This window comes from Ptychodera flava, chromosome 3 (assembly GCF_041260155.1).
Source record: "Ptychodera flava strain L36383 chromosome 3, AS_Pfla_20210202, whole genome shotgun sequence".
In the NCBI taxonomy this organism is placed as follows: domain Eukaryota; kingdom Metazoa; phylum Hemichordata; class Enteropneusta; family Ptychoderidae; genus Ptychodera; species Ptychodera flava.
This window is the reverse complement of record NC_091930.1, coordinates 30824137-30839221: the sequence shown is the minus strand read 5'-3', so window position 1 is coordinate 30839221 and position 15085 is coordinate 30824137. Positions and strand designations below refer to the sequence as shown.

Below are 15085 nucleotides of genomic sequence, written 5' to 3'. Positions count from 1 at the left end.
CTCATTGCAATGCTGTCGGGTTTTTCTGTGCGACTGACATTATTCGTTTGGTCAATTCTTCCGGGTCACCATCCATGTCTATTGCACACTCTCCCGCTTCGAGTAAATCCATGTGCTTACAGATGATATCATCGCTGTGAGAACCTCGAGGGTAGACTACAGGTATTTCTGCGCACATGGCCGCCAGGGTGAGGTTCCCGTAATTTGTGGCAGATGGCGGTATAAGAACCAGATTAGAAGACAGCAATTGGCGGTTAAGTTCATCAGTGTTTATCACGAATTTAGGCGTGATCTGCAACCTTGAGCTGCGTGTCAGCTTCTCCACTATCTCTTCCTCTTTCCATTTTGGTATTCCGATGATTTTCCACACTAGAGGAGGTTTTTGCAAATCATAAGTATATTCGGCAGCTTTGTTTACCGCACGAATGACAACATCAAGCTTTTTGAGATCCTCGAACTCGTATTCCTGGACAACTGATATAATTTTAAATGGTTCGCGTTCTAGTAACGGTAGCTTATCTGATCTAGAGGGCGCTAAGTATTCTTCGTTTATCATCGGAGAAAGAAGTTGCTGATTGGTTTCATGATAAACCCCTCTGTACTCTGCGAATACACGTTCTCCGATGGAAAATGAACACTTGGCCTTTTTGAACTCATCTGACATGATTCGCTTTCGAAATTCCAATTCCACTTTACTACAGCCAACAATCAAAGGCGTTATGTCATCTTTATCAAAGAGATTGATCAGATAACAAGACGCCTTTGGAAACACCTTATTCAGGATTTTAAAGGCAGCTTCCGATGTGAACGCGCTGAAGCCAAACACGAATTTGACGTTTGCCAACTCCTCTAGATGCGGATAGTATTCATTATGGTGCAGCAACCAGTCGCGGTGTGGCTCTCTAAATTGTAGTGTCCCAGTCTTTGTTGGAAGTTCCAGGGTGACATCAAGTTCTTTAGCTTCAAGTTCCTCTTCTTCTGATGCTTGTAGAGCGGTACAATGGACGGAAATTCCCATATTCTGCAGTAGTCTGATAGCCAGATGAAGACCATCGGTGACTCCTCCACGGATTGTTGGTCCCCATCGATCAGATACGATCAATGCCTTGGTTACCATACTCCTATGAACAGAAAGTGTCTCTCTTACATGACAATCGTTTTAGTTGACATTAATAACATCTTTGGCAAACGGCTCAAATGTATCACAATTACTTACGAGGGGTACAAAATTTATAATAGAACTACTATGAAATTAAAATTGTCTATTTTCGATTTCTTTTAATAAGATTTGTCATCCTCACAGTCTTATTTTACCAGCATTAAACTTGGATACATTACAATGAGATAATCCACACGGGTCTAATTACATCGTCCACCCTAGCATATCTCGCTATCCTACAGGCGTGCATTATCACATATGTGACTATTAAAATGATACACTTAAAGGTCGAAAGGTTACTGAGGTCGGAAGGATATGAAGTATCAAAGCGGCAAACACTGTCATATGCATTTAAGGGGACGGTTCAAGTTCAAGTTTAAGGCAATTTCATTTTTGGCTTTGCTCAATGCATCGATGGTGATATTGGCATAAGCTCACAATCAATTAAATCACTTGAATTCACGAACTGGTGTATCTATCTGATCATCAATGTCAACTGGAAATGGCGTTTTTCCTAAATTTTACAAAAATGCAAGAACACCTATTAGGTCACAAGAATTTGTGGCACATTACGTATATCCTTATGACGCTGTGGTAAGTCAAAAGCGGCTAGATCACAAGGCTCATTGCCCCTCTACGTCTTGTGGTTTTCATGAGTAAGGAAAAAGAAACATAGGCGTCTTCATATATTCGAACAATATAAAGCAATGAAATGTGTCACTCCATTCCTTCAATGCACCTAACTTAAAAGGAAGATTATTATTTAATAACTGATTACATTTATCAAAAAATGAAAATTGCTAATGTCTTGAAAATTCATGAACTTTTAACTCTGAAGTCGCCTTAGGCTTTTATGATGAAAGGTGGTACATATGTTGAACTGATAAATATATAATTGTCCAACGGAAGCATTGAGCAGTGTCAAGTTATTAAACAGCTCATTTGCATATTAAATGGGGTTTTATAATTTTAGCGATTTAACTCCAAAAGTTCTGTGCTAAGTTGATGAAACCTGCTTCATATAATAATCTGACAGATATCTTATTGTTCTGTGAAGCGTACTGCTATGTAACGAGCCTGTTGTAAACCACGTGAGCATATTAAATTCACATCTGGTCCACTTTAGCACAAAGAACGATCCAAGAGGCATGCGCGGGTTATCATCGTTGTAACTGTTCAAACGTTGCACATTAAGCTCCAAAGGTTTCTGAGGTCGAAAGGGTATGAAATATTACAACGGATAAAATGTATATTATTACATATATTCCCCAATTTTGTCAATTGTAGTTGAAAGAAACGGCTACTCGCAATACAGCCAGGTTGCATAATGACAGCTTCTATATGGTTGGCATTGATGTGCTGTGAATGACCTTTTCATCAGCTGTGAGCTCACCGATTGGCTAAGGGAAACGTTTTGCTATTCACATTGAAATATTTTGATGCTTGAGTTCACTCTATCACTGTAATTCCATCAGACACAACCAAAAACGTTTCAGGACAGAAATCTTAAATAGTTTTAATACATGTGAACAACATTGGTATTTAGAGTAGGAAGATCAACTGTAATACAAAGTCGAAAGATTAAAATTTCAAAATTGAGCGCGAAATCAGATTACGCGAGAGGAAAAAACCTTCAGTTGTTCATCGGATTTTTTTGACAAAAGTTCAGGAGCGGCTGGCGAAGTTCTTATTTTCATTTTTTTAGGCCAAAAGTAACTGCGGTCCCTTGGACTTTTTTGCCGGGATGCAGACAAGGCAAAATAATCTTTTCCCCTTTTAGGCTGACCAGAAATATATCAGACAAGATTTACTGATACTGGTAATTGAATTCGACACTATATTTCTCAACAACATATGGAATTACAGTAGGTGGTTGCAAAACATATTCTGAGTATTTCAACATGCTCTCAGAATAAAACTGAATATGCACAGCAAAGTACTGAAATCCAACAATTCAGTATTGTCCTTCAATATCTTCCTGCTAGAACCTAGCATCTGAGTTTTTTCAAATGTTTTTTGCCCCCATGTCTTGGCCTCTTTACCGCTGTCCCGACACACTTTACACAAAGTTTATGATTTGAGTGAAGTTATATAGTATGAATTTGCCGATATCAAAAAAAAACAAACAAGAAAAAACGAATCGGACAAAGTAGAAGCGGCGATTCCGATGAACAATTTCTTTTTTCTCTTTCTTTCTTTCGAGTCCGAGTACGGCTTTCAACTACGGTGAATGAAACACGGTGGTGCACGGACATTTGGCGAAGGAAGACGCTGTTAAGAGTTTTTTTATTCCTTTGGCGGTGATGTTGAATGTGAAGTTGAAGATACCTTCGGTGATTTGAGTATTGGAGAACAGCCAGGGTAACTGGTTTTAAACTTACTGGCTACAGCATTGACAGGATTGCGAAGTACTGATCGCTGCATTGTCTGAATGGCCAAAGACATTTGTTTTTGCGTTAATTGCCGACACTGGTATTGCACTATCGCTTGTCGATGTGATCGGTCGCGGGTTCAATTTGTTATCAATCCCATTCAATATGTTACTCATTTGCCACTGTTGATCTCCAAAGGCGACTGATTTATGCTATTTAACTGGATACCAAATCTAGCTCATACTCTTCGTCACCATGTTTCCGAACCCTGACGTAATAAATCTCGAAAGATGATACGCCCATTTGATGTCCTGGGGCAAGCTCGACTGCTGATGGAAATATTCTCGAATCTACGATTTTTCGTTGTTATTGTCCGACGCCAGTTATTGAAAACAATAACTTCGCAACCTGACGAGAGCTTTCACTTCTTCGGTCGAGACCGCAGCAAATCTTTCTGATCGTATTACTTACTTATCGCATATTTCGCCTGTACTGCTTCAATCGTAGTCAGTGTTTTGTTCCGTCCGTGCCAAGATATCAGTTTCACTTCTATAATACAATTCTGATTTCAAATAGTCGAAATAAATACAGGTCTGCTAATCGTAATAATTATTTTCCTCCACAGATATACAATCCGCTATCCGCTTCAATATTTATTGTTGTTCAGGAGCGGGCGACAATATTTGTCATAGAAAGTAGTACCGGTTAATAACTATATCGCATAAATTTACGTGGTATAATTTCTTAACCATGGCTTTCTTTGTAAATATTAGTTAATGGCACGTTACCTGTTTTCAAATTACTTTGCAGTTGGCAAAACATTTAAACTATTTTGCCGAAAGCAAGCAATTAGTAAAATATTTAAAAGCAGTGATAATTAGCTCAACCAAAAGCTAAAATACTTTGAAAAGTTTCACAGTTTTTGAGAAAGTGCAAAAAAGAGGAACTATATTAACTCTGTCTGTGAAAATTTCGCTGCTTACCGATTGGTACATATGTAATATTTGCGTTTTAGAGCTGACATTTGTTATCAATTGTAAAAGACGATCACAAGCAAAGTGAACGCAAAATGAACACGTAATGTATGACTTGGTATTTGATGTTATTATGTCTGTACAGAACAGTATATTAGAATGCAGTGATGGGAAGTTGAAAATCTGGGTCAGATAACACCTACTTTCTGTTTTCAACAAAACGTAGAGGGCACTAGTGTAACCGAAGTTAGAGCCGTGAGTATGCAATGCCATGTTGCTATTTTTACGTAGTACAACTCTTAAGTGTTTCGTGCAATATGTAAAACCCATACTCGTGCGATGGAAATTTATGCTGCAATATGAAATTTCTCAGTGCACAAGGACAACGTTCATCACATTAAAACATATTGTATTGCCCTATCAGCTTACAAATGGGCGTCTATAGAGCTTACCTTTTGGTTTTCGGTGCCGTTGCACTGCCACTTTGGCCGCCATTACCACTCGACTGTTCAGCAAGTACACCCCGTCTGCCGTCTGAAGTACTCGGTCTTACGTCAGAGCTTGCCATGCCGACTTGGGATGTGACCAAATCAATTTCAACGTCAATGTAGCCGAGGTGCTGTAGAATGATGTAATTCTGATCAACGATTACCCTAAAATGTCTAAGAGAAACGCATATTAAGGCAACGCCTAACTGCTCAGAGCTGCAGATCACGTGACAAAGGTCTATGTAAATTGTGAACTTTCGGGTCTATTGCTTCAACTAAATGGTCATGCGTACCCGAAGTGTAAAATTATTTGTAGAGAAAGGAGATCTATTGAATGTTGAATCTGTAGAATGTAGGTCACTGATAATAGGAGCTGCAAAACATATATGTCACTAAGTCCTCCTCTTGTCTCATTGTATGTAAGCTTATGTTGAGAAGACACTTTTACTATGCGTTTGACATAATCACTTCAGTTCACTGAAGTTTGAACAATTTCATGGGTTCCGTAGTCCTGGTAACCTAAAATCCTGGCAGTCCAATTTCGCTTGTAACATATTCAAATCAGAAGGGTTTGACACAAAATGTTTTGGTTATCGGAATACACATTGATACAGTGAATCTGACATTAAAGTTTAGACCGGAATACGACAATATTATGAAGCAATTGACAATGCATTATGACTTCTCCTTGTCATAGTTCATCTTCCCTCCCTTACATTTCTTCTTTATTCCCCTCCTTTACCTCGAAACCATTCAACCGCCGCCGCCACCATATCATTGATAATGTAAGCATAACAAGACATCGAAAGACCATTCATTTCAAGGATTCGCTTTCGGGCTGAACTGAAAATGAAAACGAAGGGCTGTAACATATTCAAATGCACATCACACTATATAATTATGTATAGGTAAGTTTAATCAAAATTATGATCAACAGTTTCATTTTCAGTGAAAGTCTGTAAATTGATATTTTTTTATGTTAAAATGTGACAACATAACGAATGCCTTGCGATTCACATCACACACTATATAATTATGTATAGGTCAGTTTAATCAAAATTATGCTAATGAGTATTTAATGATCCACAGCCAATGTCTATGCAGCAATCAAAGAGCGCACTAGCAAAGTATCGAGAGACATCTGGAATATGTCACCATGACCAGTGTCGTTCGTCCGCAATTAACTCTGAAGACCAAGTAATAAAAAAACATGTCTTGGTCCATTAAATATGCTGTCATGATGTCTGCTTATTTCAGAAAAGAACTAATTTGTTTTGTGAAAATTATTATCAATACACAGTTCCTAGTAGGCAATGATCATACAAAATACACAATATATGACTTGAACTGGGACTGTACGAGTTACCAGGTAACGTTGTTTTTTTTTATATTTTCGAGCAGTATCAGAAGCCTCTTGTTATGATGCTTTTGGTATTTAATGAGGTATTTCCAACTTTAAATTTGTATAAACCCCTTGCAGTCATAAGCAGTCAGGCTTTTAAAGCGATTTGTATTAGGCACTGGCTCCTATATTTATGGCTTTACGAATTGGAACGGCTCCAATCTGGGGGTACTTATCTACGTGCGCATTGCAAACTCTATTCAGGTGTTCAAATTACTATGCATCTTAGTACCCGTCCTAATAAAGGGTGAACAGACAGGCGACCTGAAACGGTCAATTGGGTCAAGTCATACAATGCCAGACTAACTCTGACGTCACATAGTATCGTCGACAGATTATGGTACTACACATATCGTTCACGTTGCCCTAGAGTGTTCCATCGAATTGAATGTAGATGTCAATGCCGTAATCGTCATTTTAGTGCAATGTGTCACAACGTGGATTACGAATTCATGACTTATTCCATGCCTACAAGCAGACCGAGTTAGGGGAACACCCTTGGCTCCATATTTACATTACGTCATTTTGAGTTAGGAGCAGTTGTTCGTATCCCTGGTTTCGCGGTTCTCTATTGTCCTTACATGTGCTAGCCAGCAAAATTTGCCATCTTCGACATTTAATATGGCATATTTTTTACTCATATGATTCATGCACCAACCAAATCACTCTGCAATTGAGCACATTAACTTTTCATTCAATTCTAGGTTACCAAGTGAGGAGTAAGCAGACGTTTCAAATTCAAAACGATAGTTTTATTAGAGACTGATTGTCACACTAACTTCTGATAAGCATGCACGCTTGGCTGTCTCAGTGCTCAACAACTCTGTTATGAAGTTCTTTAGTAAACTACTGATTATCACAGTTTGTAGCTTTATTGACAGATAATAGATCAAAGCAGCAATACAAGATACAAAGGTTGTGACAAACTATCATGGATTCTAAGGAACGCTGTTTATATGACGCAGTGATACTCTCTGGATACGTTTATCCACATGTATTCTGCAAATTATTCGACAAATTTCAACCAAGTCCTCCCACAATACGTAAACACTCTCTTACCAGTAAACATCAGCGCTGATGTTTACTGGTAAGAGAGTGTTTACGTATTGTATTGGCGCTGGGCCACTTCGGGTCAAGTAACACGAAATGACCCCGTGTCAAACAGCCCGCCGGTTTAAATGCTGCATGAGCAAGAAGTGGCCTTGAGAAATTTAATAGCCTATTCACAGCTTTGAATAGCCTATACACAGCTAAAGATCTGTTGCGAACACCGTGTCAGAAGAACTAAAGAGTAATGTTGTTTGGTTTTGCACTGGTCATGTGTTTCGCTGTAGATTCTTTGTTGGCGACATATCTGGCGCGGCAAGTCTTTACAATGCGGAGACCGATTCGCTGGTCGAAATCAGATCTAGAATTCTGATCGGTATAAATAAGTCAGTTGGGTTTTCTCATAAGGATGTTGATGTCAAGTGAACTATGAATGTGTTCAAGGGAATACCGTATTCCGAGACACAGGTTGGTGAACTGAGAATCTGACTACGCAAGCCCAAAGTTTCGTAGAAGGGCGAATACAACGCTACCAAACACAGATCGGTGACGTGTTTTCAACCCAGCAAACCCTTCTACCATAGAGGAGAAACGAGCGGACGACTGTTTGTTTTTGAATGTGCACTCTCCGACAGACAACAGTAAGTAGAAGAGCCTGACAGATGACCCAGCACTCTTTCCAGCACTCTATCGTGCGCCGTAGAACTTAAAGCAGTACCGCAGGGCTGACAAATTAGACAAATTTGTATATTAGCTTAAATTGAAAAAAAATAGAAATAAACAGTATTCTTGTTCCGTACATGGTATATCTAGTACTTAATTTCAAATGTCGAAAGCGTCCAATGATGTGAAGAGTATGGCCACAATGCGCCATCGGACTGCAAATAATGGACCTTAAAATAATCAGGGACACCAGCACTATATAAAAGCAAGTGAAATATTAGACCCATGCTTGTATATTTCGATGTTTACCATAAAACATCAAGGCTGATATTTTACGGTAAACGTCGCAAAGATGAAGCGACACGGGCATGGGTATATGATAATTCAGGGAAAAGGAATACATATAGCCGTTTAACAGGAGAATCTCATAATCAGAAAATTAATGATACATCAAATGAAAGAGTTAAGTGAAGAAATGCAAAGTATTTTACACAGGGAAATGGAATCATCATGTCAGTCTCGATTAACAATTGACTCTTTTGGCTTGACAAAATAATGATGTTGCCAAAAAGTACTAAGCAAACTTGAAAGTTAAGAGTTCTACATTGAACCTAGGTGCAATAGAAAATAAAATAAAGAGTAAAACGTTCCTTGTGATATTCTGATATCCAAAGAAAGAAAAGCTTTGACAATAAATTATGATCATACAAGTACAAGAAATACTAAAAACAGTAGAAAGATATCACGTCTAACCAAGCTGAAAATTCATACATTCCGTTGACATGATCAAACTAGTTTAGGGGCCAAGCAAGAAGTAAATGCTTAAGGAGAAGTGAGAAAAGCCGCGATTCACTAAGTTGAACCTGTGTTTGTCAACCCTGCTAACATTCATGCCGTTAACCCTTTGCACGCCAAGGGCCTGGGGTTGAGTTGACATTTAGAAATACCATCTAGTATGACGTCTGACTTCTTAAATTAGCAAAGACTGTCCCCCCCTTACCAATATAATTTTGAAATCGCCATAAAATACTTGTCCCAAAAATGCAAATCATGATCATGTGACCTCATTAAATATTCAAAACGGCCGCCAATATATAAAATATTGTATTTTTTCAACATATTACTTTAGTTTCATAGAAATTCCTCATTAATTTATCATTTTCAAAACTAAACTATTGCTCTCTATCACATCAGTATAAACTGATATAATATTGTGACAAAAATTATGAAAAAACACTGACATTTTGTATAGTTTTGGCCTGCTAAATGTAATGTAAACAAAAGCCCTGTATAAGGGTTTGATCAGTCAGTGATCAGTCACAGTCCCTCTATAGAGGGTTAGATCAGTCAAGGCATAATGTAACATAACATCCAGCAACTTATATTATTAGATATTTCCGATGGTAAGTATGTATAAAATGAATAACAATGAAACACTTGTGCCAAATATTCAAATACTGGTCACGTGACCACATTAAATATTCAAAATCGCCACCAGTATTCTAAATTTGCAATGGTTTTCACATATTTCCTTCTCTTTCTGACGATATTCTAAAGAATTTATCACATCCCATTACTAAACTATGTCTAAATGTATATTAGATTCTGTTGTCTACAAATTATGATTCCAAGAAAATGTCTTTAACACCATTTTCATGAACCCAATACAAGCTTCTTTCAAATCACAGAGAACACTAACATTACAATCATTTTGCAAAACAAAGACTTTGATTATTCAAGTTTGCAAATTTCATCCAATATACATGCAAAAACGTAAGAACACACAGTTTGCACAATTTTATTGTAACCAAAACAACATTTATTTTTTTCTTTAGTAAAAAAAAGTAAAAATAATGTAGCAACACACTATAAACCAGACCAAAAACCGTCAAAATTTCACAAGGAACCATTTCTAGACAAGGTGGGTTTAGTGACATGTACATCATTAGTATAATAAAATTGCGTCTTAGAACACAATACTGTCAATATTGATGATATCACTGTCTTTTATCATATTCTGAGCTATACATATCATCCCAAACTCTTCCTCTTTCAATCTACCGACAGAGAAAATAATGCAGAAAGGTCTGCAGTATATTGTCTTTTCAAAAACCAGTACTGTATAACCTACTAAACTTTCTTATTTTGTTTTCTCAATTATAAGTCACATAACAATAAACCTCATTCTGCCTTAAATTGCATTTTTACTATCAAACAAATTACTCTGAAGAGAACAAAAGACTAAAACCCCAAGCATTATACTTGAAGACAAAAACGCTTTTTGAACAGATGCAGGGAGTATGTTTACTCTACCACACTGACTAAGCAAATTTAGAAATTAACAACTGTTCGGCGTGACGTTTTTTGATGAAGCATAGTTTTACTTAGTTTAGGGGTTAGTTTTTGACTATTTTGATGTAGCACAGTTAACACGATTGGAACTAATTTGTGATAATCGGATTTTCATATTTTGCAAATTTCTCAAAAATGATAGTCGCCAAATGGCTGAATGTTGCAATATCGCAAATAACTCACAAAACCAAATGTGTAACATAAAAATAAAAGCAATCCAATTATTCAAAATAAGTTCCGATTGTGTTAGTTTCACTTAGTGTACTGGTTAGTTTGGGATTACCCAAAAAGAAAGTACTCTTGGTACTGTAGAAAAAAACACGCAGGTTAGTGACTGCGTATGCAGCAGTTTGAGCTCCACGATTTGTATGTAAATCCAGTTGACAACCAACATCATATGAACATTTTGAAGTCACTATTTTATTTCGTAAACGAGGATGTATATATTTAAAATTTTCCGAGTCCCAGCTGTCTCCATAACGAGTTTCTATATAACATTTTGCAGTCAACTGTTGTAACGAGAGTTGTGTGATTGTGTAATTATTTTTTTTCATTTCGCGCCTCATAAAGTTGGGTTTGTATCCAAATAGATTTTATCGTGTCCATGAACATTAGTTATAACCGTTGACCCATCAGGATGAGCTATCTCTTTACAACATTCTGAAAGAAAGTGGCACCGGTTGACCTTGTTTCATTGTCCTGTTTTTTGTTGATGTTGTTTTTTTAGTTTATAGGTGTACACAGGGACATAGCCTCTAGCAATTGTGACGCTGATAGCATGCCATTCAGCACAGCCTATGTATCAAAACAAAATGACCCTGTAGTTTCTGAATATAAGGCAAGCGTGTCGTCTTTGAAACCTTGAGGCGTCAAAAATTAAACCGAAGTGTCCGTTTTGTAGCAAAAAAACTGCTGACGCTAGTGCTGTACAGTAAAACATGGTAAAGCAACAGAACAGTTGAGGACACATGGCACGGACAAAGCAGATTCCAAATTGTATATCAAAGTAAAAGTGGATATGCTTTAACTGGTTGTAGATCTATTTTCATAGTTTTAACAACATGCCTCCGTAGATTTTTAAGTTCAAAGATTATGAATATGATATCTACCAACTTTTTCTTGGAATACGCAATTTATTGGGAAGTAGGGGCTCCCATGGGAAACGTTGTCATTTGTGTGTATTATTTATTCATTTATTTATTATTTATTTTTTTTTATTTATTTATTTATTTATTTATTTATTTATTTATTTATTTATTTATTTATTATTTATTTATTAAATTATTTATTTATTATTTATTTATTTATTATTTATTTATTTATTTCTTGTTTTTTGTGTATTATTTATTCATTTATTTATTTGTGAACCAACAGGTTGCCCCAATTACAGGCTTATTTCTAGCAGAAACGAGAAAAGATAAAAATGACAAAAAACACACGTCTAACAAGACTGAAATGAACAAAAGAAAAAATTATAAACAAAGACAATAAACAAACAAGTGTGAACAGATTACTCCATGTATAAATCAATGAAAGGCTGATGTAAATTGCGTCTAAAAGTGATAAAATTACCAAAAAGGCTCAACATTGTTCATTAAAATACTATTAAAAAAGTTTTGGCTTCGTGATAAAAACGTTTAAGTAGGTGAAGAAAACAAATCGATAGGCACAGAGCATCTCGTATCTTTATTACTTCATACAAAAATCGACACTTCACTCAAATTACTGAACGCAAAGAAGAACAATTTCATCATCAGATCATGGAAAATCCACCGTAGAGTCTGGGCAATTAGACTGAAAGCTGCCCAACTGTATTACAGACGTAAATACATTTAATATATTCCATATAACATTCATTCAGCCCACTTTTTCATCTTAAAAATCAAAGTAAATTAATCGACACATTTCAACTAAGTCCTCCCACAATACGTAAACGCTCTCTTACCAGTAAACATCAGCGTTATAATGGCTGTCTGTTTGGCGCTGGGCCATTTTGGGTCAAGTAATTGAAACGAGATGGAACACCAAATGGCCCGCAGTCAAACAATTCCCCACTTTAAATTCTGCATGAGAAGCCAAGTGGCCTTGAGAAATTGAATAGCCTATTCACAGCTAAAGATCTGTTGCGCACACTTAAACGATGTCAGAAGAACTAAAGAGTAATGTTGTCTGGTTTTGCATTGGTCATGTGTTTTGCTGTAGATTCTTTGTTGTGTAGTACAATAGGCGTCAGAAACGATATTTCAACACAATCTCCCTAAACTGACATTAAAGTTTTCCATACGATTTTAGCCTCATCGACAATAGTTTAAAGTGTATGACGTGACCTGGCGGCTTGGTCTCCTTTCGTATAATATGGGTCAGAGGTCACGACTTGTTCACAACTTTACTCCCCAACCCACAGCATGCTTTTCAATCGGTTTGTGGCATATCTGGCGGCGAATCTTTACAATGCGGAGGTCGATCCGCTGGTTGAAATCAGATCTAGAATTCTGATCGTTAAATCCCGGGTATAAATAAGTCAGCTGGGTTTTCTCATAAGGATGTTGATGTCAAGTGAACTATGAATGTGTTCAAGGGGTTGGTGAACTGAGAATCTCACTACGCAAGCCCAAAGTTTCATAGAAGGGCGAATGCAACGTCACCAAATACAGATCGGTGACGTGTATTCAACCCCGCAACCCCTCCTTTCCCATAGAGGATAAACAAGTGGAAGACTGTCTGTTTTTGAGTTTGTACGTTCCCAAGACAACAGTGAGTGGAAGAGCCTGACAGATGATGTATCACACTTTCGTGCGTATATAAACTCAAAGCAGTACCGCACTAGTGCTGCCAAAAATTTGTATATTAGTTTAAATTCAAACGTATGATCGTGGTAACGTTAGAAATCAGTGAACAAGAACACAAGGTATCTACATGAAAGAGATGTCTCCGGTCTTCAAGTCTGTCAATTCTGTGCCCTAGCCTGGAAGATTGACCTATTATAGCAACTGATAGATTATTACACATCAATATGTCTGTCCCGCCTCTCTCTCTCCGATGTCTATTTCAAACTTTCAAGCTGACCCCATAGCACTTTAATTGCGTTCTGTACTGGCGTCTTGGTTACATCATCAGTCTTATCAAAACTCTCTCTCAGATCGAATGTCATGTACACTTTCCAAATTCTGACACGTCTCCAACTTGCGCTGTCATTGGAGCCAACTGGGACTGACCTCATATATCCTTGGCAACTTTCGCTTCCACTGAACAGTCACGATGCTCGTCGTTCAAAACAAATAGGTCGCCAGAATTCACGATACCACAAGACAGATCCTCGAACAGTTTTATGCAGCGTCGATGATACAGAAACATCGACACACGGTCCCTCTGGACCATGGTCGACGAGACCAAAGGGCTTCAGGATCTTTGACCCCTGGGTTATAACACTTTAATGACTTGAATAGCATCTACAAGGCTATGAATGACATGCTATGTAAACGGAGGTCGTCCATGCTTGTTTCTGGAACGCACCTCCGTTATAGGATGTCTTCTAGGAGAAACTACCCAAACTCCCCTGCTCGATACATGCTAATTAAAACCTGCCTGAAGTGCAATGGGTTTTGGGAAAAGTACATGTTCTGGAACAGGGTAGAAAGGCCTATGATGTGGTTAACATTTGACCTCGGAGCACAACACCATACGGCGAATGAGAACTGCTTCAAGAGACCTTGAAAATTCAAAAAAAAGTCTCGACGCGCACACTTTGAAGTGACGCGCGCACTGACCAGAAACAAATAAAAAGCAATTTTTTGGCCTCAGTTAGATTGGTAGGAAATAAAGAAACTAATTTTGAAGAGGGTTAAGTTGCTGTTGTTCATGATGATGATGATGATGACGACGATGATGTTAGGGTATATAAAAATGATGACGACAGCGACGGTTATCACAAAAGAGAAGAAAACTGTTGCGTGTTATCGCCAGTTTTAATCAGTAAAGCTGTGTGTTTAGATATTCCATTCAAAATCTACAATAAAACGTTCGCCCAATGATTTGTAAAATAGAGTGAAGCTTCGTCATAATATTCTTTCTCGATAGTCTTTAGAGGTGATCCGAACAAAGTGACTGCTTTTGGTTAAAGTGCTGAGTCGATCAGCGCAGAATTTGTATTGTCATCACTATTGACCGATGGACTATTCCAAAAAGCGATTTTGCAGGTAATTATGAAATTACAGACAGTCGATTGGGCTTTAATTAATATAATTAATAATTTAATTAATATAATAATAACTACGCCATTGCACATGATCTTGGGAAAATTGTCGGGTGTGAGCAAGGCACTTCCGAGAAATTGATTGAATGTCTTCATACTTCTGAAGCTGATGATTTTTTGAATTCAAGTGACATGTCATTTGTAAGAGCCATTGGAGGAATATGGTGAATTTATTCAGACTCAAAATCTTAGTCTGAGAGATTTCTGTTAGAAACTATTTTATATTAACCTCAAAACAATGTAACAAATATTATGACATGTTACAGATGGCGACACTTTAATGTTTTATAAAGTTGTTTACAATGCCAATTTGCTGTTTAAGCCCTTTTCAAGTTTGGCTGAAGGTGAAGTGGGATGTTGTTGTATGTTTCTTGTT

General features: G+C 37.3%; 2 protein-coding genes across 2 annotated transcripts in view; both read right to left on the bottom strand.

The window, feature by feature from the left end:
* LOC139129829 (uncharacterized) overlaps positions 1-15085 on the bottom strand; it is a 157221-nt gene that overhangs the window by 83311 nt on the left and 58825 nt on the right. The window lies entirely within an intron of this gene.
* LOC139129826 (uncharacterized) lies at positions 2-13869 on the bottom strand. Its single transcript, XM_070695507.1, has 4 exons — positions 13673-13869; positions 5736-5836; positions 4958-5167; positions 2-1121 (listed from the first exon to the last, which is right to left on the bottom strand). Exons 2-4 carry the CDS (start codon positions 5744-5746, stop codon positions 2-4), a joined length of 1341 nt encoding a protein of 446 aa, XP_070551608.1. The 5' UTR covers positions 5747-5836; positions 13673-13869.

Coding starts and splice junctions, on each gene's coding strand:
- LOC139129826 (XM_070695507.1), bottom strand. Junction 1,122..4,957: donor ACGGCACCGAAAACCAAAAG/GTAAGCTCTATA, acceptor TTCTGTTCATAG/GAGTATGGTAACCAAGGCAT.